Raw genomic sequence first — 24,638 nt, forward strand, 5'->3', positions numbered from 1 at the left:
AGACAAGACCCAGGCCTCCTTTATGTGGGTGTTTGGAGGATTAAATGAGTAAATAAATATTTATGATTTATATGTTATTAAACTAGAATTCCAAAGAGGAGGGACTTTCATTCACTCTCTTCATCCTGGTGATTTGAACAGTGTGTAGCACACAGAAGACACTCAGTGGATGTATGGTGGGTTTATTTCCTGCTGGTCCCCCCGGGTGGCTCAGTCAGTTAAGCGTCTGGCTCTTGGTTTGGGCTCACGTCATGATCTCGGGTTCCTAGGAGGGATCCCCCATGTCTGCACTCAGTGGGGAGGCTGCTCAAGGATTCTCTCCTCCTTTCTCCCCCTTCCCTCTTCTCTTAACTAAATAAACTTTTGTTGTTGTAAACTCTGTTCCAACCAAACTCTTCATTATGCATCCTTCCCTACCTCCACGCCTTTGCTCATGCTGGTCCTACCTCTGGAAGGGCCTTATCCCATCCAGCGTAATTCCTCCTACTATAAATTTCCAGCTCCTTCCTCCTCTCCCCTCAGAGGCGTTCCCTGGGTTCAGAACCTGCACAAAACAAGCCCTCACTAAAGGCTCAGTGGTTTGTGGCTGGTTTTTTTTTTTTTTTTTTTTTTTTTTAATGTTTTGGCTCCAAAACAGAGTTTCCTCACCGACTTGGCACTCAGCACTCACTGCCTCCTGGGGTGGCCCCTAAGACACGGAGCACCCCAGTGACTATACCTGTCCGTATCTTGTAGTTTTGACATTCAGAGAGGGCTTCCCAGGTGAAGTCACCTGAATAACTAGACATAACCAGACATGGGGTCTCCAAAGCATGGTTTCTGGGCTTCCTAATCGGTGAGTTGAGAGACATGGCATCTGTTTGCCCAAGAAATATGAGCCAGGCGACTCCACACCAACAGGCTGCTTTCCGCCCTGGACGGGACAACAGCTGCCTGGAGCTTGGCTGTTTATGCACTAAAAAAAGAAATTCCATGGTGACCAGTTGACTCAGGCCAGCTCTCAAAGTGAAGCAGCGGTAGTTTCAAAGTAATCCCTGATGACACCAACTGCTCCCCACCCAGTCCTTAATACAGAGAAAAGAAAAAACAAGGGCAAACTTGAGGAGGAAGCGTGAGTCAGTACTCGAAGCCGCCTAGAGGGGGCAGTGTCAGAGCTGACGTTGGATCTAGAAGGTGTTGGCCTGGCAGGCCCCTCCAGGCAGGCTTGTACCCCTGAAAATGACTCCTCTCCAGAGACAGGGCACCTGCGGCTTTCTAACAAGGCCCATTCCACTACTAGAAAGGTCCTCTCTGGAAGGTTGGAGATGGGCAGAGGAGACTGACCTTATGAGTGGCAGGTAAGGACCGGGTCTGTACAAGGGCCTTCTGGAACAGCACGATTTCATGTTTTCTCCACAGCGAACAGACACACACACTCATCACATTCTAGACCTTCTAAGAGCATTACATACATGGCTCTCTCTTTTTTAAGATTTTATTTTTATTCATTTGAGAATGAGTGAGCACCAGCAGGGGGAGGGGCAGAGGGCATGGGAGAAGCAGGTTCTTCACTGAGCAGGGAGTCCCAACATGAGCTTGATCCCAGGACCGTGAGATCATAACCTGAGCTGAAGGCCATCACTTAACTGACTGAGTCACCCAGGTGCCCCATATATGGCTCACTTGAAAACAGCTGGGCTGCTTGGAACCTGGTTCTGCTGGGCCCGGAGTCCATTTTTTTTTTTTTTTTTTAAGATTTTATTTATTTATTTGACAGCGATCACAAGTAGGCAGAGAGGCAGGCAGAGAGAGGAGGAAGCAGACTCCTTGCAGAGCAGAGAGGCCGATGCGGGGCTCGATCCCAGGACCCTGGGACCATGACCTGAGCCGAGGGCAGAGGCTTTAACCCACTGAGCCACCCAGGCGCCCCGCCCGGAGTCCATTCTTAAGTCTCGGCCTAAATGTAGCTTCATGTCGGCCCTTCCTGTCCCACTGGAGAGCCACCTCCTCCCCTCCAGTGCCAACGTCCTGCTTCAGGCCTCCCAGTTGCTACTATCTGCGTGAACTTTGGGCTCTGCCCTTCTTGACCCAGGAGAAGGGCCTGCTGATAAAGAGGACATCGCCCAGGTTTTATGGTTTCCTCCCCGCCTCGCTGGCGACACCTGAGGTTGCCTCTTCCCCCTTCCCCCACCCCCACACTCCCACATACGGGGTCACCAGTCACACCCTCACACACACAATTACACATATACACACCCACATTCACATATAGACACACAGCCACTCATACATTCACACACACACACACACACACACACACACACAAAATCACCCACCTCTGTGGTGGTGAATGGGTGAGGACTGAGGCCTAGAGGTTTACTTTCTAGAAAATCATGACTGCTTCTCCTTGCTGCCCCTCCCCAGCCACTGGGCTTACAGGCTTCTGCCTCATTCTACAGGTAATAATGAGCCACTCTCTCGCTGGACCGCAGGGAACCCTTCTTTGGCCCACGGGCAAATCTGGGCGTCCTCAGCCTGGTGTTGGGAACCCGCTTTCTTCTCCCATGCTGCCACCTGGTGGCCTAAGTCCAGAACTGCAGCCTCCGTGCAGGGGGCAGAGGGGGCAACGGAGGAAAATGGGAGGGGTGGACCACTTCCCAGAGAAGTGCCAGCAGCCAGGTGGGCTGTTAAGGGAGATCTACCTCCAACTGTTCCCTATCTACAGATGGATAAGCTGAGTGGTGAAGACGCCCTCTCCCTTCACCCGATCCTCACAGGCACACTGTTGGCATGGGAGGGGGATGCCACTTGGGCCAGCACCTAGCAGGACCCCTGTGGCAACTAAGCCTACAATCATCATACAATCGTGGGGTTATTGGCTTATATCCACGTCTTCCTGACACCCTTAGAACCTTCCTGATAGTGGGTTTGCGTTTGGCTAAACCTTGGTGAGGAAGGCGTGACAGCAGGTGACTGTGTGACCTCTAACACTAATCCAGATGCTGCTCCCTCACTCCTTCCCTAGGGTTTGGGAGACTCTGCCTTTGGCCTTGCACCTGGAGATTGAGCTCAGAGGTAGGTGTGACTGACTTTCCCCTGATCTCACTTGTCCTGCCCAGGAACACTCTTCCGGGACTTGGCCTTTGTGTGGCAGCCCAGGATGTGTCCCCACCTTTCCTCCTTGAGCCCAGAGCCAACGTGTTTCAGGCAAAGTGATTTCATTCAGCCTCTTAATTTTACTCAGTTTTATTTTTGGCCCTTTGGTGCAATGGGATGAGTTAATTCTATCCCCTAGGGGATGGCTCGCAGTCATCATTGGTCCTGGCTAGTCCCCTCTTGTTCTACATGTTCCCCTTTAACCTGTGGGTCCCTCTCCTTCCCCTGCCCCACAGGCAGCCATTCTGATATAATTTTTTTATCCTTATGTGTTCTAGAATGCAGGATTTCGGAGGTATTACCACTGAGCATTGCATAGTGCTGTATTCTTTCATTATCATTTGAGACACACTTTATTTCCTGTGTCTGGGGACGGGGTCAATGGATACAACATGTGGGCAAGTGGCGGTGCCTTAAGAGTTCACCGAGACTCTGCATTAATGATAATGGAAGTGAATGCACTTTCTCACTGGGTTGTGTTTCCTAGAACAGAACATCAGGACTGTAAGCCATGGCACCCTGATTAGGCATGACAGCCTGGAGGCCTGGGTCCTCCGCTGGGCTCCACCAGAAGCACCAAGAGCTCTAGCAGTTCTTTTACCCTCTGACCTCTGGGGTCCTCATTCAACAAACAGTTAGCCTAGGACCCTTCTAAGGTCCCATGTATCTTCAATAGTCTTTAAAAGCTGTTGTCCTGGGGTGCACGGGTGGCTCAGTCGGTTAAGCATCTGCCTTCAGCTCAGGTCATGATCCCAGAGTCCTGGGATGGAGCCTCACATCAGGCTCCCTGCTCAGTGGGGAGTCTGCTTCTCTCCCTCTTCCTTCTCCCCCACCCCCCGCTACTTGTGCTCTCTCTCAAATAAATACAAATTTTAAAAATAAAAAAGATAAAGCCATTGTCCAGGATTCACCAGCCCGAGAATGTATTTATCTAAGATCCCCACCAAACAGCTACTCCGAAACCAGACTGTCCAGGTCCCAATTCCAGCTATGCAACATCAAGCAAATTAGTTTTCGTTCCTGAACTGGAAAGACGAATAGCACTTCCTCTCTGAAAGCTGTTCTGAAGATTGAGTTAATACAGGTGAACAGCACCTGGCACCTACCAAGCGTTCAGCAAGGTTACTGGTCTTTTTAAACCCTGTAATAACCCTATGAAGTAGGATAATTAGCTCCATTTTACAGATGACAAGACTCAGGTTCAAGGAGCAAAGTAATTTGCCCAGGCTTGTGTAACAGTATTGCCAGGAGCCGAATGCAGGTCTCCAGCCTGAGTGCTGTGCCCTTCCCACCCCAGGCAGCCATAGCCCCTCAGTCCTCAGTATGCAAGCAGGTGTTGGGCACAACTTGCTTGCCGCTGATCTGAGTGATATGAGGTGACCCAGGGGCTGCTGTGGAGCCAACCCCCGGCCCTGGTGATCTGGAGCTTTCATCGGCATCCTTCCCACACACTGTGACCCTTTCTGAGAAAGAACCTGCTTCCCTCTGGGGCTTCTGTGGGTATTCATGTTCTCCAAGTGGCCTCTGAGCCACCATGAAGCCCAACATCAGGCCTGTTAGCAGCTTCTCCTCTCGGCTGACATGTGCTGGAAGAGCGCAGGTCTGAGGAAGTCAGGCCCTGGGTTCTAGTCCTGGCTGTGCCATTTCCTCTGGGCTACGTTGTACCCCTTTCTCTGAGCTCTGCTTCCACATCTGTGCCAAAGAACTCTTAACAAAGTTGCCAAGGACCAAGTAACAAAGAACCAAGTTTTAAGAGACTCTTCCAATCTTGACCAAATACTAACCGTTAGTTGCCTTATCCCCTTAGAACAAAAATGCCTTATAGACTGATGTGGCCTCGGCTGAATTGTCACCCACCGTATGCATTTGACATCTTTCCTTCCCCCTCAGGGAAGATGACTGCCTCCCCCTGCCATCTTTACAAAGAAACAACCTTCTTTTTTGGGGAGGGGGGAGTTGCCAAATCCTAGAATGTCAGTGTTGGAAAGGACCTCGTGGGCCTTCTGGTCCCGGTGTGGCAAACTTGTCTCTGTCGAGGGCCTCCTCAGCCCGAAGCAGTGGATGAGGCCGGAGTCAGAGCGCAGATGGAAGAACACTGTGGTTCTTCTGCTCCCAGGTTTGGCACGGAGGGGGCGCAGGCCACCTCGTGAGGTACATGCCACCTCAAGCGCTACTGCCCCCTCTTACAGATGGGCAAACTGAGTCAATGAAGGTCTCTTGTGCTTCACCTCTCAGGGCTCCCAGATCTGACTGTCTTGTTGGCACGGGAGATAGGTTTGCGCATCATTTGGACCAGCATAGGGCAGGGCCTATATCACACATGGTAACTTACAATCATCACACAGTTGGGGTTCCTGGGCTGATGTCTCTATCTTTTCGGCATTCTTTAGAATTACAATAGTAGACCTCCAGGAAACAATCTGCCCACAGTCCACTTGACCTCCACTTCAACGCACAATTTTAACCATTGAAACAATGCATATTTGTTACCTCAGCCATTAAAACAGTGCATGATTGTTTTTCTCTTAGCAAACAATGGAAATACTTGCTGGGAACCCCAAGACAGCCAGCTAGAAGAAAAGGCCAGGGGGGAAAAAAAGCAAACACAGGGTATAGAGCACCCTTAAAAGTGAGGGGAAAGTTCAGGATAGCACTTATGTGTTGGCAGGCCTAAGGACAGTGCAAAATGTGGGAAAGCAAAACGGAGAGGCCCCAAAATCCCACCTAACTGGGTTGTTTTTCACAACCCACCCATTCCTGGGACTCTAGGACTTAGGAGTCTGTCTTCAGTGGGGAATGTTAAGTGCCTCAAGTGGTCATGAGGGAAACGTGTTCCGGGCACAGGCCCCCAGCACACGTGACAGTGCAAGGACAGGTGTCTGAGACCCACATCTGAGGCCCGTCCTGGGCCTGACAGAAGTGCTGGGCCTGGACTCAGAAGCTGTGAATTTCAGAAATCAGCTTAGCCTTCTTACTATCTTTGTGACTTCCCGGAAGGCACTTCCTCTTTCTGGAATTCAGTTTCCTCATTTGCAGAGTGGAGCCGTGGTATCACCTCTCTGATCCCCTCTAAACACAAATGAAGAAACTTCCCACTCCAGGCACACAAATAAAGAAAACAGCATTAAACAAAACAAAACAAAACAAAACTGCTTATGCAAACCAAAAGCTTTGGGGTCGCCTTTGTGTCTTTTTGTTGATATGTGTTCTCTAATTTTTCCACCACAGTCATGGTTGAATTAAATGTAATTAAATTAAAGGGGACGGAAGGGAGCCGAAGTGAAGGAAAATGCTAAGCTTGGCAACTTTCGGGGCCGCCTCTGAACCGGGCACGCTTGCTGATGCTTTACACGGACGTGGTTACCTCAGGTTTCTGTCTCAAAACGCCAGGGATGGAAGCAGTGGAGCTCCCCCTTCTCAACTGCAAAGACCCAGCTCCCAAAGCCGTCAAAGGCTTTGCCACCAGCTCTTGATTTCAGCTCAGGTCAGGATCTCAGGGTCCTGGGATGAGCCCTGCAGCACGCTCTGCACTCAGCAGTGAGTCTGCTTGAGCTTCTGTTTCTCCCTCCTTCCCTCCCCTCCATTCTCCCTCTCAAAAAAAAAAAAAAAAAAATTAAAAGAATGAAAAGATACATGCCCTAATAATGGTTTAATATGAACGTTTCTCTGAAAAAAAGAGCAAGTTAAATCTCTAAATGTTCTGTCATTTATAAGCAGACTGCTTTTTCCAAAAAGCAAATACTGATAAATGGTGTTTTTGAAATCCCTGGTGTAGGCAGCTCACCTGTTCTCCCCGTGCACACGAGCCACCACCTGCCATTACAACGCGTCTGCGCCCTAGTGACCCGGTGCCCCACGACGCTGCCCCACCCCGATACTGAAACCGAGGCTGATGGGGCCAGGCTCTGAGCTGCCCAGAGGAGTGGGGCCGATAAGGCTCTCTGCGGCTGGGAAAACCCTCCTTAAAGAGCTGGCACCATTCTCACGCTCACAGGGGTCTGCCTGTTGCTCAAGAGTTCCCATCAGGGCACCCAGCTGGCTCAGTTGGAAGAGAGGGGGGCGACTCTTGAGTCGGCAACTCATGGGTTTGAGCCCCATGGTGGGTTTAGGGATTACTAAAAATAAATAAATACTTAAAAAAAGAAAGAGTTCCAAAATCAAAAGGAAAAAAAAAAAAAAAAGAAAGAGCTCCAATCTGGCCACAGCAAGGGAAGTGATACAAAGAGAGCAGAGATCAGGGGACAGCCTTGGGGCTGGCAGGGGCACAAACCACGGCTGAATCAGACCCTCATGGACTCCTGGAGCCGCATACTGTTTGCTCTCCGTCTGAGCCTTTATCTGCCAGGGAGATGGGCCAGCGGCCAGGGCCCTCCCGAGTAAGGGGTGGGACAGCCAGGCTGCAGCATGCCGCCAGACCAGATGTCACCACCGGCCTCTTGGAGCAGCCCTGGGCCAGGAGTCAGGGGGCTGAGCGCCCAGAGATGGCTCCGGCTGAGCAACGTGGTCTGAGCGACTCGCTCCCCCTAACCCTTCACGTGGGGCTCTGCTTCTGCAAAGATGTGGGCAGCATAAGCAATTCTCATCTGTGCTGCAGGAATCTCACAAGCATTTCATTGTCATATGTCCAATGATTTTCACGTGTTTTTTTTAAACATAAAACCTATTCAACGATATGCATATTAACAGGCTGAAGTTAACCTGTGTTTTTAGGTTGTTTTAGGGTAGATCTAACTGTCCTGTCACTTCTAGAATTGCAACATGGTGTTAGAATGTAAATGTAACCATTTGCATTTACTTTTATGACCAAAATACAGGAAAAATTGGGTTCGAAGGTCAATCTAAGGCTGCATTTACCAAAACAACATTCATTTTTCCTGTCTTTCTGAGCTAGTATCATCTACTAGAACTTAGCACTTTTTATAGCAATACCATTTAAATTGTTTTATGTATAAGATTTCATTCCCAAGATAGGTTTGGCTAGTTTTCAGCTCTGAAAATCACGATCCCTGATAACCCCCAAACTCTCCACTAGCTCTGACTTTCCACTAACCTCCCATTCTAAACCCTGAACCCATTCATAGGGTCTTAAACTTGTCAGTCGACACAGAACCTTGAAACTTCCTGCTTTTGCTTTTATGCATAAGGCTTTTGTATCCAAATCCCATGCTTCAGCACTTAGCTCCAGTACAACCTTGTCTACACAAAACACCTCATATGGGTCTTGGACCTAATCCCGTTTCTTCACCTGCAAAATGACAGCAGAACAGAAATGAAGACAGAGGTTTTAAGGGAGCTGGTGGTAAGTAGATCTAAAACACTTAGCAAAATGCTGACACAGGAGTTCAAGGAATGCTAACTATTCTCTTTATTACTGTCAATATTGTTATTGTCACCGTGGAAGAGGCTTTGGAGTCAATGGAGACGCAATCTAAGCAGTAAATGTGTAACCGGAGGCAAAAAATTCGGCCCAGTATTCACAACGGGGTAGTAATGCCTCCTAGTGGTTGTTTGGGGGAACTGACGTGTTTTTAAGGCTGTCACACCAGCCATGGAGCACAACAGGCGAATGGCGACATACTAGATGTCTGACACACAAAGGATTACCCGTGCCCATGGTACTGAGCCAACTGCAGGTATCAAGTATAAAAAGTGCTGCATAAGGCCATTATGGAGAGTATAATTAAATGGAATAAAGACATTGGCTAGAAATAACTTCAGACTGCTCAATTTTTCTTCACCAGTTAATTCTCCTTCTATCAAAGGATATGTACTATTTAATACTTAAACGCAGTATTTCAGTGCCAGGAACTGTTTTGATCAAGCACATTAATAATTCACTTAAAACCTCATAACCCCATGGGGTAGGCCCTCATCATTTACTCCACTCCCCCAGCTCCATGTTGTAATAGGGAAGTTATTTTCAATATTAGTGTTCAGGCCCAGCACATCTGTACGAGCATGGTACTTCCTCATTTCTCCAGTGCAGCAGTCTGTTGTCTAGGCACGTTATCCTTACTTCAATTAAGCTGATTTCTCCCTCTCTTATATTCAAGTAAGTCTGATCGATCATTACTTCCTGGCTCTAGTTTTTATCCAGGTTTATGTACAAATACCTTCACTCTTAATTTTCCCATAGGGCAAGTATGGAATGGCTTCAAGCAGGTTCAAGCATCTCACTTGTTACGGCTTCTAGCAGTCTAACCTGACACTTTCATACAGAAACATATACTTTTTATAAACTGCTTTGCTTTTATTTTTAATGGGGGGGGCACTCTTGCCTGCCTGGCAACAAAAGGGGTCAATTTCACTTAAAAGCCATTCCTTGAGTACTTACTACATAGGTGTGTGAACCTAGCACGTAACAGCTATTGCTAACTTAACAATGTGTCATGACATGTTGAGTGACCTACATGTCACATCATTACATTCACAAGACAGAAACTTTCTACTGCTATCTGTGTTACGGATGAGAAAATGAAACCTTAAGAGATAATGTAGCTAAAGTCATGAGCTAGAAGGAAGGCGGGCAGGATTCAGACTCTGGCTACTGGCTTCAAAGCCTGAAGGCCTTAACATTATGTTGCTCCCTGAAACTAAAAACAGATTAGCTCTTGGAAGAGGTCCTCATCTCAGCTCTGCCAAGGGATCCTTGTGTGACTTCAGGCAAATCCACCTTCTCACCTCTAAACATAGAAGTGGGGCTACGATTCTAAGACCCCTTCCCGTGAACCTACACCTGGCCATGCAATCAGTTATGCTGTTCTAACTCAAGCATTACTAGAGTGCAACTCAGGATAACTTGCCCAGCCTTCTCTGTACTTCAATTTCAACAATGCGGGATGATCACATCCGTCCTATAACTAATACCCTTCTTAATCATTTTCCTTCCTGTCAACTTGCTATCCAACCCAAAAAGTTGGCCCTGGTTCAGGAACCAGTCTTGGATGATGCACGTGGTAAGTACTTAAAAACCCTTCCTTTCATCCATACTTTAATAATTAATCAAAATCATCTGAAGAAAGGAATGGAGCATTCGTCCAGGTCAACAGACTGCAGCTGCTGGGGGACAATTAAATAGCTTTAATCAACAAGTCCACTGTCAAAATCTAAGTGATCACTCAAATGTGCCTGCTTTGTTTCCCCAGCAACTAAGAAATGTTGCACAACAGACACCTAACTTGAGCCACCTGGTTTTGAAACCAGAGAAGGTGCTCTCGTGAATCTGCAACAGCCTTTACCAAGCCACAGAATTCTGTGGTATTCCTTGTAAGACTCCATTAAAAAAGGGAAGGGGGGAGAAATCATGCATTTTTCTCTATTAAGTTTATAAAAAGCTGCCAAAATTTACTGGTCCTGATATAAAATGCCACTCACCGATGTTGCTCTCACATTCCTGAGTTAAAACTATGGAGATGTCAAGACCAGGAGAATGGAGTAGGCGCCATGACTAGCCAGTTTAAGGCATGCTCACACGGCTAATCATGAACACAGACACAGAGCGCCAACCTATGCACAGCAGCACAGCAGCACAGCTCCGTCTTCTGCTGACAACAACGACTGGCTTTTGCCAAGAAATGTCTTACATCTGTTTGTGGTACCTGCCCAGAGGATGGCAGGTACTTAGTATATAGACCTCAGATGGGCACGTGCCAGATGTGTTAAGAAGGAAAAAGCTGGACATGTGGTTAGCATTTCTAGCTGTATAAATACTTGCTTACCACATAGCTTTCTAGAAGAAAATTTCAAGTTACCTCTAAAAAAGACTAGACATTATTTTCCAATGTATGTATGATTTACACCCTTTACCATGAGTATGTTTTTATTTTTTTCAAAAAAGATTTTGAGTGTATGTGTATATGCACGCAAGCTAGTGAGCACAGTAGTGGGGGGTGGACAGGGGGAAGGCAGAGTGAGAGGGACAAGCTGACTTTCCCACTGCGGGGGGGCGGAGCCTCAGTGGGGGAGCCCGATGCACAGCTGGATCCCAGGACCCTGAGATCATGACCTGAGCTCAAGGCAGTTGCTTAACAAACTGAGCTGCCCAGGAGCCCCATGAGTATGTCTTATTAGAGGCCCCAGATGGCTCAGTCAGTACAGCACACAGCTTGTGAATCTTGAACTCAGGATTGAGTTCGAGCCCCACACTGGGCATGCAACCTATTTAAAAAATAAAACATTTTTATAAAAATAAAGAGGCCCCAAATCCTGATAATCACTTCATGACAATGAAATGCTATCTTACGAGTGGGCTTAGAAAGCTGCAGAGTAATGGAACAGAAAACAAGGCCCGGCATGGGTTATGAATACACTACTTGTTTAGTCAGATGAGTAATGTGTGAGGAACTTCTTTCTGCCCTAACAGTGTTTATTCACCTCTCAAGTGGTTAAACATCACGTAAGAAAAAGGCCCTGCACGATGGTTGGCAGAGTGGTACTCAAAGACAAAACTTCCCTTTCCTGACCACTTCAACTGTCTTCACTGAAGCTTCCGGCACTCTGAAAGGCCATCTCCTTTGAAACTTTGGTTCCTAGCGCTCTCCAAATAATCGGCATTCACCTACTCCATACTACTTACAAAGAAGGCAGCTTCTACTCCCAACCTCATTCCTGGGAGCCACTTTAAGGTCAGATGGACAGATATATTGCCCACTGAGGTCCAAGCAGAGCTGCCAAGTCTGGTCAATTTTGTATCCCCATCAAACCTAACAGCACATGAGCCAGCCACTAGTGCTGATACTCCCAACTTCTTGGCATCCTGCAAGGACTCATGTCGAACAAGTTATCCCTCACCTGTTTTATTTGGTAGTAGGACTTAAGGGAAGTAAAAAATCGTGACTGGAACCACTTCCAATTCAGTTGTAGAATCCTATTTTTACCTCCAAACCCTTTAATGCAGCTACACACTCAATTGCTCATTCTCTGAACTGCTTTGTAATTAAGTTACTCATTTCTTCACCTCAATTTTTTTTTTTTCCTAAGATTTGACAGAAAGAGAAACAGCCCAAAGCAGGAGTGCCAGGTAGAGAAGCTTGCTCCTGAGCAGGGAGCCCAATGCAGGGTTAGATCCCAGGACCCTGAGATCATAAACTGAGCCAAAGGCAGATGCCATCCAGGTGCCTCAGGCCTGAGATTCTTTATAAGCTTTTAGTCGCCTTAATACAGGGACTTTTCGAAGGACCCTCAACTGAAGATTTGCCACCTCATTCTAAGAACCTTCCTCTTAGGGGATGTAAAGCTCTACAACCAACACCTCTTATCCCTGGTGGTCTAGTGTTTAGGATTCGGCGCTCTCCTTCCCAACACCTCTTCAATTATCCTAGCCTATAATGGGTGAAACATGAAGTAGCATAGTTTAGGCCTCAATTCCTGAACTTGAACTCAGGTCAAACAATTGTTTCTAGATAACCAGGCTTGTTGGTGGTGTACCTCCCTGTACCCCATTCCACTAAGTCCCTGTGCCATGGACTACCACGTGAGATAGGTTTAACAACTTAATGACAAGGGTGAATGGGTGGGTCTGTTGGTTGAGCATCTGCCTTCAACTCATGTCATGATCTCAGGGTCCTGGGATCAAGCCCCTCATCGGGCTCCCTGCCACTCCGCCTACTTGTGCTCTGTATCCCTGTCAAATAAATAATATTTAAAAATTAAAAATAAAATTTTAAATTACAAAATTCCAATTTGTATTTATTTGTAAGGACTCTCATTTAAACAACATGGATTTTATCTAAACTATAAAGAAATTCTGGGGCAGAGAGCCAGCTGGAATGGGTTAAGGATTACCAGCTGCTTTAAGCTTAAAAAGGAACTTAGGGGTGTCTGGATGGCTCAGTCAGTTAAGGATCTGCCCTAATTCAGGCCCTACATGGGGCTACCTGCTCAGAAAAGAACCTTCTTTGCCCCTCCCTCCTGCTCTCTCAAAAATTTGTGCCTGGGTGGCTTGGTCGGTTGGGCATCTGCCATCAGCTCAGGTCATGATCTCAGGGTCCTTAAATGGGGCTCCCTACTCAGTGAATAGCCTGCTTCTACCTCTGCCCTTCCTCTTGCTCAGGCTCCCTTCTCTCATGCTTGCTCTCAAAATCTTTGGGGGGGGAAAAATTTAAAAAAAAAAATTTAAGAAATCATTTTCAGGGAGGAACTTTTAGCTATCCTTAGTTTTTTATACTGGTAATTTACACTTCCTTTCCCAAATGAACAATACTAATAGTTAACACCCCAAAAAAGGGTAGCATTAAGCAACTTTCCCCCTTGGCTTGATTTGCAGATTTGGAGGTCAGTAAAAACCACCCCTAAAGGATGCTTACTTTCCCATATGAAACCTTAATGAGGTACACACTGAAATAAAGGTCCTATTTACAAGTAAATGGGACTTGAAAAGCAGGGTAAAATCTGGGGCACCCGGCTGGATCCGTGGGTACAGCAGGTCACTTGACTCTGAGTCATGTTGGTTGTAGAGATTAAATAAAAATAAAAGTCACCTAATTTTTCTGGAAAGCTCAACTTTGCTCTGGAAATTGTTAAATATTCTCCATATAAGGACCTCTCCAAATGACAAGAAGTAACAATGTTTCCAGAAAGTTTCACTTCCTCAAGACCAAGTACAGACCTGTACTACACAGTGTTTTATATATAGGTCACAGAGAATGGAAGAAAAACTAATTGAGCTAATTATTATACATGTGTATCATGTTAGTCTTGGAAACGTTTCAGCTGTTGTCATATGTTCTGTAACAAGAAAGAACTGGAATACTAAAGGAGTCTAAATACTGTTATCCTAAATTTCTGCAATCTATCTAATAAAGGGAAAGAAGAAAATCGAGCAGTTATCGTAGGTTTAGAGATAAATTTTCATGATTTTTTTCTCAGAATCTTACAAGTCTGCTATACAGCTGAATTCTTTTGCCATACTCCAAAGAAATCTTAAAGAGCATTTGTGTAGGTATAGAAAATTGAATTCAACACTATCAAACTGTTTTGATAAAAATATACTCCAACCCAGTTTTTCTTCAGCTACTTTAATTATAAAAATCTATCATGTTCTCAAAAAAAAAAAAAAAGAAAAAAAAAAAGAAAAAAGCAGAAGGCAACAGTCTAGTACAAAAATAAACAACTGGAAGACATTACCACCAACTAGATCTGACAACTAAAAATCATGTTCAGGACTCTGAAAATAAAAACAAATTAAAACAAAGCACTAAACCAGTAATCTTACTTAATTAGGGATGTTTATCACCTAGAACTCTTTCAAATAACCACAGTGCTTGATTACTCTTTAAAAAAAAAAAATGCTAACAGGCCTGGAATCAAGGCTGTATTTTGGAAAAACTTTTATCAACAGCATTCCTGGTAAAGCACCATACTAACATCAACCATATTAACACTCTAAGAAAAAGCAACCAGGACTTCCCATTCGATATGGGAGAGTCTAACTAAGAAGGGGAAATGACATTTATGGATCATAACTAGGTAAAGAACTGTGAAAGTATGTTAACAGTAGATAAAAGGTATCTACATCTGATAAATTTAAAATTTCCCTGGCTAATTTATCTTCACCTTTCTGCTTAAGACATGAAGGTCAGAAGTAACCCACAATTAGGTGAGAACCAGATAATTATTCTGGAAAAGTATAAAAACCAACTATAAATGCTTATTTCCTTAAATCACCACCCAGTATTAATAGTGACCTCAGTGAACACCTGTAGTCCTTACACTAGAGGTCAATTTTTGTCACTCATCTTTCATTATTGTACTTAAAAGGATGCAGGGACAAAACTGGCTAGTGAAAATCTACAATTTTAGAAATTACAGTAACCAAAACTTTTAATAGCCAGAAGCTGAATGTGCAGGGATTTTAACAGCTTCTACCACCTTCCCTACTTCTTTTTTTTTTTTTAAACAAGCCATAAAAACTGTGCTGGGGGCTTCTGGTTAAAGTGATTGCAAATTTGGCCTGTTATGTCGGGATCACTCTGAGATCAACTTATAAAGCCACACTGTACCCATAACCTACTATCCTTTTTACAAAAACCCAACTCACAAGTCTGCAAGTTGTATACTGCCAAAAACATGCATATGAATGTCCATTTATAAGAGCAGTTTGATTATTGATACACCGTATTCCTTCCATAGCCTCTTAGCTATCTTTCCTTGTTCTGAACCCGGACAATTTTAGGCTTTGAAAAAAATGCAGAAAGACAAGAGGCCCAAAAAACCAGAGCTCCCAATACATCAATAGTCTTTTAAAGGTCTTCTCTAAAGTGGCTCTCATACGCAATCTGACAATTCTACCTTATGATACCAAGGACTCTCCCCTTTTGTTGGGATTTGCATGAAAGGTTAAAAAGGACCATTGCAAACAATTTTTTAGGACCTACATCTTAGAAAATCTTTATAGACTCAATGCAATGACTCATCTTTCATATTAAAGTCAGTACAGCAATAATCCCAAACTACCTTTAAGTAGCACATTTAAGGAAACTAAGCCACAAGACTGTTGCATTGTGATTTAATCTAATTCACAAAAATTTGAAATTACAACTCCTCTGGATTTCTAAGAGGAAGGTTATGCATGCCTCCAATTCAATTCTGCACTGTTACATTTGAACCATATAGAGAATTTTACATCATGATGGATCAATTTAGAATTCCCATGCAACACCTCAAATTATATAAAATGGAAGCAATTTTTAAAGCTTTGCAAAGGTCTCATGCTAATGATAAAACCCCTTTTTAATGGGTCACTTTGGGTTATAATGTACCATGTTTGCTATACTTTAAAAATGTTGGTCACAGAGTATCATGGTCTTTGAATTAGCTCCTATTCCTAAAAAATGGTTAAGTATGAACAATCACGTAGGTGACAACCAAAAGTTCCCTTCAGCCTCAATTGTGTTTCTTGTAAGATTTGTGTAACCAACTGATTCCCATGGGACAAGAACTATGGTAATAGTGGGTTCGACTGTTACACAATTATGCTAATATTTTATTAATTCAAAAGCACTTTACAAGAAAATATAAGTATGGCTTCCAATAGGAATGTTATACCTGGACTTGATACCAAGCTCACAGATTTTAGTTTTGCAAGGAAAAACAGGCTTTCAGGTTAAACAACAATTTGTAACCAAAACTTTAATCCCAAGGATTTCTCACAAACATATTACAAATGACAGCATGAAAAAAAAAAAAAAAATCTTGCACAGTAACTCAAAGTTCAGCTCTACAATGTACCCTTAAACTGGCAGAACACTCGTATCTTTAAGTTTCAAATTACCAAATAGAGAATGTTACAAGAGCTGTGTGTTCATATACAGCAATCACATAAGGAACTTATGACCTAAAACAAAGGTAAACTAACTTTCTCGAAAACTTCTAATTCTATACCAACTGGACACCCTGCCCAGTACGAAGACTAGTTGGATTCTTTTTTTTTTTTTTTTTTAAACCTCTAATCTAGTTTAACAGTGCAGCTTAATTTTTACCTGCTGGCTTGTGTTCATACCAGCTTTTAAAGACTGCTTATTTAACTACAGCTGCATACTATTATCCCAGCTATGGAAAGACTTCATTCAATTTTTGCCAGTTTTGTTCTCGTAATATTAAATGTCAAGGTTTAGCTGGGCAGGAGTTAAGAGGTTTATTATCAGTCTATGTAAGACGAAACTTCAAAGCAAATTCAATTTTGCTTAAGGGAACATTGTAAAGTAACAATTCTTGGTATTACATGCCTCGTATGATCCATTCAAATCATAGAGAATTACATCTTTATGTGTCACTGTTCCAAGAAACAAACAAATGTGAACAGCTAAAACATCTTAAAAATGCACCAAGCTTATGAAGTCTCAAACAAAACTTGAATTTTCTGTACATACTCCTGTCAAATGAAGTTATTTCCTGTACACCACTCCTCTTGCAAACTGGTCTTCTATTTCCTTTCATTTGATCTAGATCGGCTAAAAAAACAAGAACAAAAGTTACATGCATTTCTCAGTAACACAACTACATCAAAGGCTTTTATGGAAAAATAGTTAAAAATAATCAAAATGGCTTAAGATGACCAATTCCTGTTTTAACTATGTTATTTATAAACAGTCTAAATCATTAAAGATCTTACCTACGAGACCTAGAAAAGGATCGGGACGGCTTGTGATTTCTCTCCCGAGACAGTGATCTCTCTCTCCTCCTATCTCTAGAAAGGGACCTAAAACCAGAGGAAGAAAATCAGGACCATTCAGAATTACAACAAGTATCTGTAAAAAGTCTTCACAAATGAGAAGTTGGTTCATTCCTGCAACACTAGCTCTATAGACCACTTGATTAGTTACTAAAGCCAGTCTTTTTACCTTTAGCCATATCATTTATAGAACAGTTTAAGAACAGAATGCTGTCATTTCTGAGAACGTAACCAAAAAAGGTAGTTATTTACCTGCTCCGGCTGCGGGAGAAGCTTCTCCGTCTTGGAGATCTAAAAGCAGAAACAGGAAAATTAGGCTAATTGTCAATTAGTATTTATGGCGTGAGGCATTTCCCAACTTTTCAATCTCACTGTTGGGCCCAGTGATTGTGCCGAAGAACTGGCACCCATCGTCCAAAAAAATAAATAAATGAAACTAAAAAAAATAAAAAATAGGAAAAAAAAACAGAAAAGAAAAAAAGGCACAGAAGGATTAAGGAACCAAAAGCTCAAGTGAAAAGCAGGTATTCCAACCATGGATTCACTTTAACAAAGAATGCTTCACAGCAGATCTGTCCAATGCAAAACTTCATGTCAAACTAACTCTCCACTACCCAAACACCACACCAAAATATAGTCCCACAAGTAGTTCCAAAAACAGTACCATAAACCAGTATTTGGAACCCATGCAAACCTATAAGTCCATGACAAGACTTAGGTACCAGGTGGATAGTGTAATTTTGTGAAAACGCGCTAGGTGTAAAATACTGATGCCATTAAGTGCTACATTAGAACTGCATTTGTGATCGTCACATTTAAGAGTGTGTTTAGGCTTATAAAAAATTACCTTAAGCTTGGCCCACTTCACCCCCAAAATTTAAATTTTGAAAACTGTTAGTAAAACCATTTAAAGGTGATAGGATTCAACAAATTTTTGCTAGAAAGGAAAGCTAAATCTGTTAGAGTTATTAAAATTTTTAGTTTGGCATCTCACACATGCAAATAAGTTTCACTTGAAGGTCTAGTTACATTATGAGTTCCCTATCACCCTTAAAAGTTTTATTCAAGCAATATATATGTACGTTACCATTCAATTATGCACAGCCAGCCTTTGATCCAGAAAAAAGAATTACTTTAAGCCGCTTACTCCTTATTTTAACCAGCAGTAAACTGTATAAGCAGGAAAAACTTACTAGTTTTGGGTTTCAACAAGCTAGAAATGGTGAGGTGAGGCTGCCGGACTGACGGCCAGGAAGAATTTGCTGAAAAGGTTTTGCCAGATGTTGCGTTGGATTTAGTTGGTTGGCGAAGGGGGTGTTGTGGATTTTTCCTGCTTTTTTGTTAGCCGAAGGCTGCTGCTGTAGTTGTTGTGAAGACATTTGGTAAATAAACAGCTGAGCTGATTGGCCAGGAATGTGTGGGCGGTCGAGGTGGCTGCTGCCGATTTGGTTAAGGTTGGAGAGAAGGCTGAGAGAAAACAGCATGCTCGGGAACCAAAGGGCGGTGCAACCTGACGACTGGCCATGCCTGGGTCATGTGAAACGACACCAGCCAAGCTGAATGGGGCGCGCTGGTCACATGACGCTGAAAGGGCTAGTTGACTGGCTAATGCAGACTCAGAGGGTGGTGAGAAGAGACATGATGGTGACTCTGTAACGGGGTTCATTTTTATTAATAGATGGACCAAAAAGCACAAAAAAAAAATGAAAAACAAGCCATCAGTACAACCATCTATTTAGCTAACAAATACTCTTTATTATGATGGGCAACAGTGTGTTGTTTTGTTTTTCAAAATAGCAAAAGGGGCAAGATTTTGAACTCCTATCTCCTAGAAGGACTTCACTCACCTGTAAGAGGTAAATTCAGTCCTATAGAAACTATTTTGGAGGTTTGAGGAGATGTGGAGTTAGCATCCAGACAATACTGCCTGGTCCAAGAATGATGCCATTTTCAATTATAAAAAAACTGAAATCTCTCCTATTTGGGTTTGAAGAATAGATGACTGGGATTACTTTTTTAGCCCCCTTTTTCGGTCAGTGACTTAAGTTAGTTTCAGAATGATTTCTACTTTACCAGTTGTAACATTACAACAGCTGCCTGGTTGATAAATACTACAACCGTGCTAATAGTAGAAAACACATTTTTGTGAAGAGCTAGAGTTGAATGTAATGTTTGTCATTATGGAGTCAAGAAATGGAAAAAGGCCTAAATTGAAGTATAAGGGAAGACTTGGAAAGATGCAACTAGAAGATGAACTAGAAGATAGATCCAAGATAGAAGTTACTGACTACCAACATGAACAGTGACCTAAAGACAAAAGCCAACACTCAGCACAACTCACATACCCCAAACTACACCCAGCCAATGTTTCATAAAAACCTCCGATTCTTCAAAGTTTAAAACCCACCAACAAACTTAAGAGAAATACCTGCTCCTATTAGCTACTCCATTATACCAATACCTCTAAACACGCTCTCAAGTACCTGCGGCGAGGTGGAGGACTTCTTCTCCGATAATCATCTCGAGGGCGACGACCCCAAGACGGAGGTGGGCCACGATTTCGACTTCTCTTTTCACCATTCGAGAGTTCCACTCTTACTCGGCAGCCACATAATGTTCTAAGGGAAGAAACATTATTACATTTAAAAGAGTTGAACCGACTTTCTAAGAGATGTGTATTAAAGCAAAAAGCAAGCACTCCTATTTTAGCTTCTCGCAAAGTACACACCTCAATGTCTACAGAATCCTTAATACCAAAGCAAGTTTTTCTCATAAAGAAAACAAACTTTCTTACATTTTAGTGCTTTGTTCAACTCCATGGAAATGGGGGAGTTTTGTTTATTTGTTAACATTTCAAGTGTGAAACCCATGGATTCATCCTCAAAGAACTAGTTCATCTGTACATCCTGCTGGGACTTTGAGATCCTGAGATCCCAACACCTGTTTATTGATCTTACTGTATGTGCTGGTCTTTCTCCTCCCTCCACAACTCATCTCCGTGCAAAGCAGTGAACTGAAGCATTTTGGCCATTTCACATAGCCATCACCCCTCAGTAACTGACACTTAGGAAACTGCCGCTGAGAAAAGTAATCCCCCACCTCTTTGTTGTTCCACATCTGTTTAGATAAACCATTATTTATTTGGACAATGATCAGGAAGAGGTGGGGACCTGGAAAAATCTGTTTCTATAATCTGCTTGTATAAATGACCTTTTATTCAGCTTTGCAGTCAATACTCAGACCCCTTAACTTTTGGATCTTAAGTATTAACCATTTCCCCTGGTTTCATGAGATCCAACAGTTCTCAAAGACCAGGAAGGAGAAGGGCAGCACCCATTTCCTCTAAGACTTAGGTGTTACTTATCAGCCAGTAAGAGGACACCATAAACACAAAAGGAAATAGCTACATACTTCACCCTTCCTAAATATCTAGAACACATAAATGATGGTATAATAAGCCCCATGTAATCATCGTCCAACAATTGTCAGTCTATGGCCATTCTTATTTGAAAAGAGTATCTGATTTCCAATGGTTTCAGAAACAACTCAAAGGTGACACCACAGGTGACACTTTGAGATGTAGATTAAAATGTTTTAATCACATTCTGGATGCAAAAATCCACCCACCAAGAACTGACCCACTAAACTTATTCTCTTCACTGGCCACCTGAATAAAAGGAACCTTCTTGTGTATCTCCAGTAAAACTGTTCAGTCCTTTTTCATTGTAGCAAAGACTTATAGAAGTCTCTAATAACATTAACTTCAGATAGCCAAGAAGCCTTCTAAAAGCCACACGTCCTAGAAAATTTAAGTATTAATGTTTATCATCAGTATAAATTAGTCATTAAATTACCTCCCATCTAGTTCTCGGACAGCATCGGCTGCATCTCGGGGATCTTCAAATTCAACAAAAGCAAAGCCGGGAGGGTTTCTAGCAACCCACACACTTCGGAGTGGTCCGTAATAGCCAAAGGCTCGTTCCAATTCAGTCTTGTTACCATTGTTTCCAAGATTACCTACATAAACCTTACAGTCCAATGGACAGGAATCACGATGCATTTCTGTAACAAAAAGAATACCCCAGACATTAATCATTTATTTAATAATTGACACAGTTAACAACAGATCCTTAAAAAAGAATGCTGAAATACTAAAAACCAAACAACTACTACCCTCGAAACACCTATTTCTCTCTAATCTGTACTGACAAACACCAGGAAGCCAGCACAAATTATATTAAGAAAAAAAGGTCTCACTGAAAAATCCAGGGAGGAAAACAAACACCGAAGGGGCATTTACTACAATCTCGGCACTGAATTAGGGACTTTTACAATTAATCTCAAAAATAAAGCTCTTAGAAAAAGTAGGATAACTTGCTTAAGCAAATCCTGGAGACACAAAAACCAAATGAAACAATGCTTAAAACACGACAGTAGTTAAGGCTGAGCCCCTTGAAAAATGGTACTAATGTGCCCTCCTAAACAAAAACTTAACCAGCATCACTCCTCAAGCAGCTTAGTGTTAGGTTTTTAAAAATAAATGTACATCACGGTGCTGTGAAGTGTGTAAACCTGGCGATTCACAGACCTGTACCCCTGGGGCCTATAATACATTATATGTTTATTAAAAATTAAAAAAAAAATGTCCATCACAGCAGCACTATTCTCAACAGCCAAAATCAAAAGATAAACGGATAATCAAAATGTGTTATCCACACAATGGACTATTATTCAGAATGAAGTACTGATAAATGCTTCCAACATGAATACAAACATGCTATTTACAGATGCCAGACACAAGAGTACACATGCTAAGATTCTACATATATGAGATATCCAACAAGTAAACCCAGAGACAGATTACTGGTTACCAGCAGCTGGGGAAGAGGGCAGGGGACATAGGGAACAGCTGCTTAATAAGGTACAGGACTCCTCAGGGGATAACAAAAATGGTTTGGAACTAGGCAGGATGGACGCACAGCACTAGGAATGTACAGATTTGCACTTATAGATCTTCAAAAAAAAATCACCTCGACAACGAATCAAAATCAACCTGTAGACCGGTTTCAACTACAGAAGAGTAGCCAACCCAATAACCCAGCTTAAGGGTTTCTCATAAACAGTACGCTCTTCTCACTCTTGGGCTTAACCAATTAAAAAAACTAGTCCAGACACATCCTATTTGCATGACCCCACCCTGTATCCTGGAGTTCTGAAGCCAAATCATTGCTGGAGATTGGGGACTGGTTTTTTAAGAACTTAGCCGTAAACCGTTTCAGAGTTAACTATCAACGGGAAACTGCTACGAGAACAAGGCTACTCAGGCAAGATCCTCCGGTTTAAAAAAAAAAAAAAAAAAAAAAAGTGACAAGGTACAGAAAATCACATTAAAATTAGATAAAAATACAGGTGAGTACAGAAACCCCGTAATATGGATCAAAAGGTCCAATCTCGATTGGTGACTTGAGAAAAAATATTTCAGATTAGCTCCCAAAGAAAACGTGGGGGGGGGGGAGGAAAAAGGCGCCATAAATTGAAAGGCCGCAGCACGGAATACAATTCGGCAAGCGGCTCCCCCACTTCGCCTTAACTTTCGGGTAATCCCACTTCTCAATTTACCCCTCGCCCCCGGAGAAGTTTATAAACACCTCCACTTCGAGACCCAGGTACATTCTCTGATGGGCCAAAAGCCCCCGCCACCGCCCCATGCCGAACGTCACAAAATGGCGGCGGCGTCTCTTTGTCTCAACCTGGCGCCGCCATTGGGCCTGGTCCTTCCACGGTCCTGTTAGGTGCCATTTGCCACTAGATTCCTTTAGTTGCCGGTCACTTACCGAGATCTTGGATTAGAAAGCTGACGCTCAAATCAACACACCCTCGGATGGGTCTTCCCGCTTCCCGCTCCCCACCCCTCCCGGCTCCAGCAGATGCTCTCGCTGACCCGGCGTCCACGAAATGGCGGACCATCGCCTTCTCCTCGCCCCTATTTATACGCCACGCTGAAGTCACATGATTGGACGGGCTCGTCCAATGAGAGGCGAAGGAGGCCGTGACGTTACGGCCAGAAACGCAACGAGAATCGCGGTTGCTGGGAGCGCGCTCTGGCTGTGGCGCTGGGACCGAGGGAGAACTAAACCGCCTAGCTCCAGTCGCGTCGGCCCTGGGGCATCCTCGGGTGTTTACGCGTGGACGTTCTCCAAGTTACCCTCAAGCCCCCTTCCCTCTTCTCCGGATAGGCTGGGTTTTCATAACACTACTGTCGTCGCTCCCAAACACCGATTGAGCCGTTTCCTCCAAATAAGATTTAGATAGTAGATGAATTCGTTAATTACTTCATCCTCGAGAACGGTTAGACTGGGATTAAGACCCTCGCGTTTACAAACGTGCTTTAGAGTTTCTCCCAAGGTCACTGAACTGTGTATGACCAAGCTGCCAGCAGAGCTGTACACCAAGCTGTACCCGCCCACGTCCCACACTATGGAATAGCCCGATCCTGGAAAGCCGGCCGGATTCTGGCTGGTTTCCCGCCTCTCACCCAAACCGAAGCTTTTGGCAGAGAGAGGTGGCGTCATTAGCCGGGACTCAAAATGTTTAATAGAAACTCAAAAGCCAATGAGACCTGTCAGGCCATCTGGACGCTCACCTTTAGCAAATAACAGCAAAAGGAACTTCCTGAAGAAGAAATAGTTTCAACACTGGGCCCCCAGACGAATGCCAGGAAGGGCACCTCCGGCCTTTCTCCTCCGTTGACTTGAGGGTGGGGCTCGGGTCCTTAGACCACTCACATCTTCCTCTGTTTTCCACTTCCCTCTAGAGAAAGAGAGCCACAAGAATAGTTAACTACTGGGAGAGAAATACCTCAATCGTGCTCCGAAAATGGTTAAGCTCTCCCTCTCTGGAACAGTGAGTTACGTTGGGAAGTTTGTCTGGTGTCCTGAAACCTACTCTCCTATCCCCTTTCAGTGCTGCCCGACTTATTGCTAAAATTTAAATCTCCCCAGAAAAAGAAAAATAACAGTACCTTGTATTTTCAGTCACAAGGTGAAGGATATGCCATTATTTACTTACTGCTCCCAGATACTTTCTTTTGAAACCTTATCTTCTATTGTGGCTCTAAAATATTTATGCGTCGTGGGGGAAAAAAATACAGAAATTTAATGGCTCTGAGCCTTAGTTTTCTCACTGTAAAATAGGAATTTCATACTGCAGGGAAAGAGAGGGAATGGGAACTACAGTTCTTGAACCAGGACTTGTGCTGGCCTAACCTGGGGTGTTTCCCAGGTGAGGGGGGATTTTAGCAAACCCTTTCTCTTTCTCTTTCTCTTCTTACTTT

General features: G+C 43.6%; 1 protein-coding gene across 1 annotated transcript; it reads right to left on the reverse strand.

The window, feature by feature from the left end:
- Positions 1–16,308: 16,308 nt before the first annotated feature.
- Positions 16,309–23,259, reverse strand: LOC111147622 (serine and arginine rich splicing factor 3). The gene is made up of 6 exons (XM_022503799.1): positions 23,140–23,259; positions 21,160–21,367; positions 19,789–19,923; positions 17,558–17,596; positions 17,246–17,332; positions 16,309–17,084 (listed from the first exon to the last, which is right to left on the reverse strand). Exons 2-6 carry the CDS (start codon positions 21,363–21,365, stop codon positions 17,057–17,059), a joined length of 495 nt encoding a protein of 164 aa, XP_022359507.1. The 5' UTR covers positions 21,366–21,367; positions 23,140–23,259; the 3' UTR covers positions 16,309–17,056.
- Between the last annotated feature and the right edge of the window lie 1,379 nt (positions 23,260–24,638).

This window comes from Enhydra lutris, unplaced genomic scaffold (assembly GCF_002288905.1).
Source record: "Enhydra lutris kenyoni isolate GAN:26980312 unplaced genomic scaffold, ASM228890v2 scaffoldscaffold17, whole genome shotgun sequence".
Lineage (NCBI taxonomy): Eukaryota > Metazoa > Chordata > Mammalia > Carnivora > Mustelidae > Enhydra > Enhydra lutris.

Excerpts from the sequence above, each read along its gene's own strand:
- LOC111147622 (XM_022503799.1), bottom strand. The coding sequence starts at position 21,365 with ATGCATCGTGATTCCTGTCCATTGGACTGTAAGGTTTATGTAGGTAAT. Across the intron at positions 17,597-19,788 it reads AGTCCTCCACCTCGCCGCAG|ATCTCCAAGACGGAGAAGCT; the intron begins GTACTTGAGAGC and ends TTCTGCTTTTAG. Across the intron at positions 17,085-17,245 it reads TCCTTTTCTAGGTCTCGTAG|CCGATCTAGATCAAATGAAA; the intron begins GTAAGATCTTTA and ends TTGTTTTTTTAG.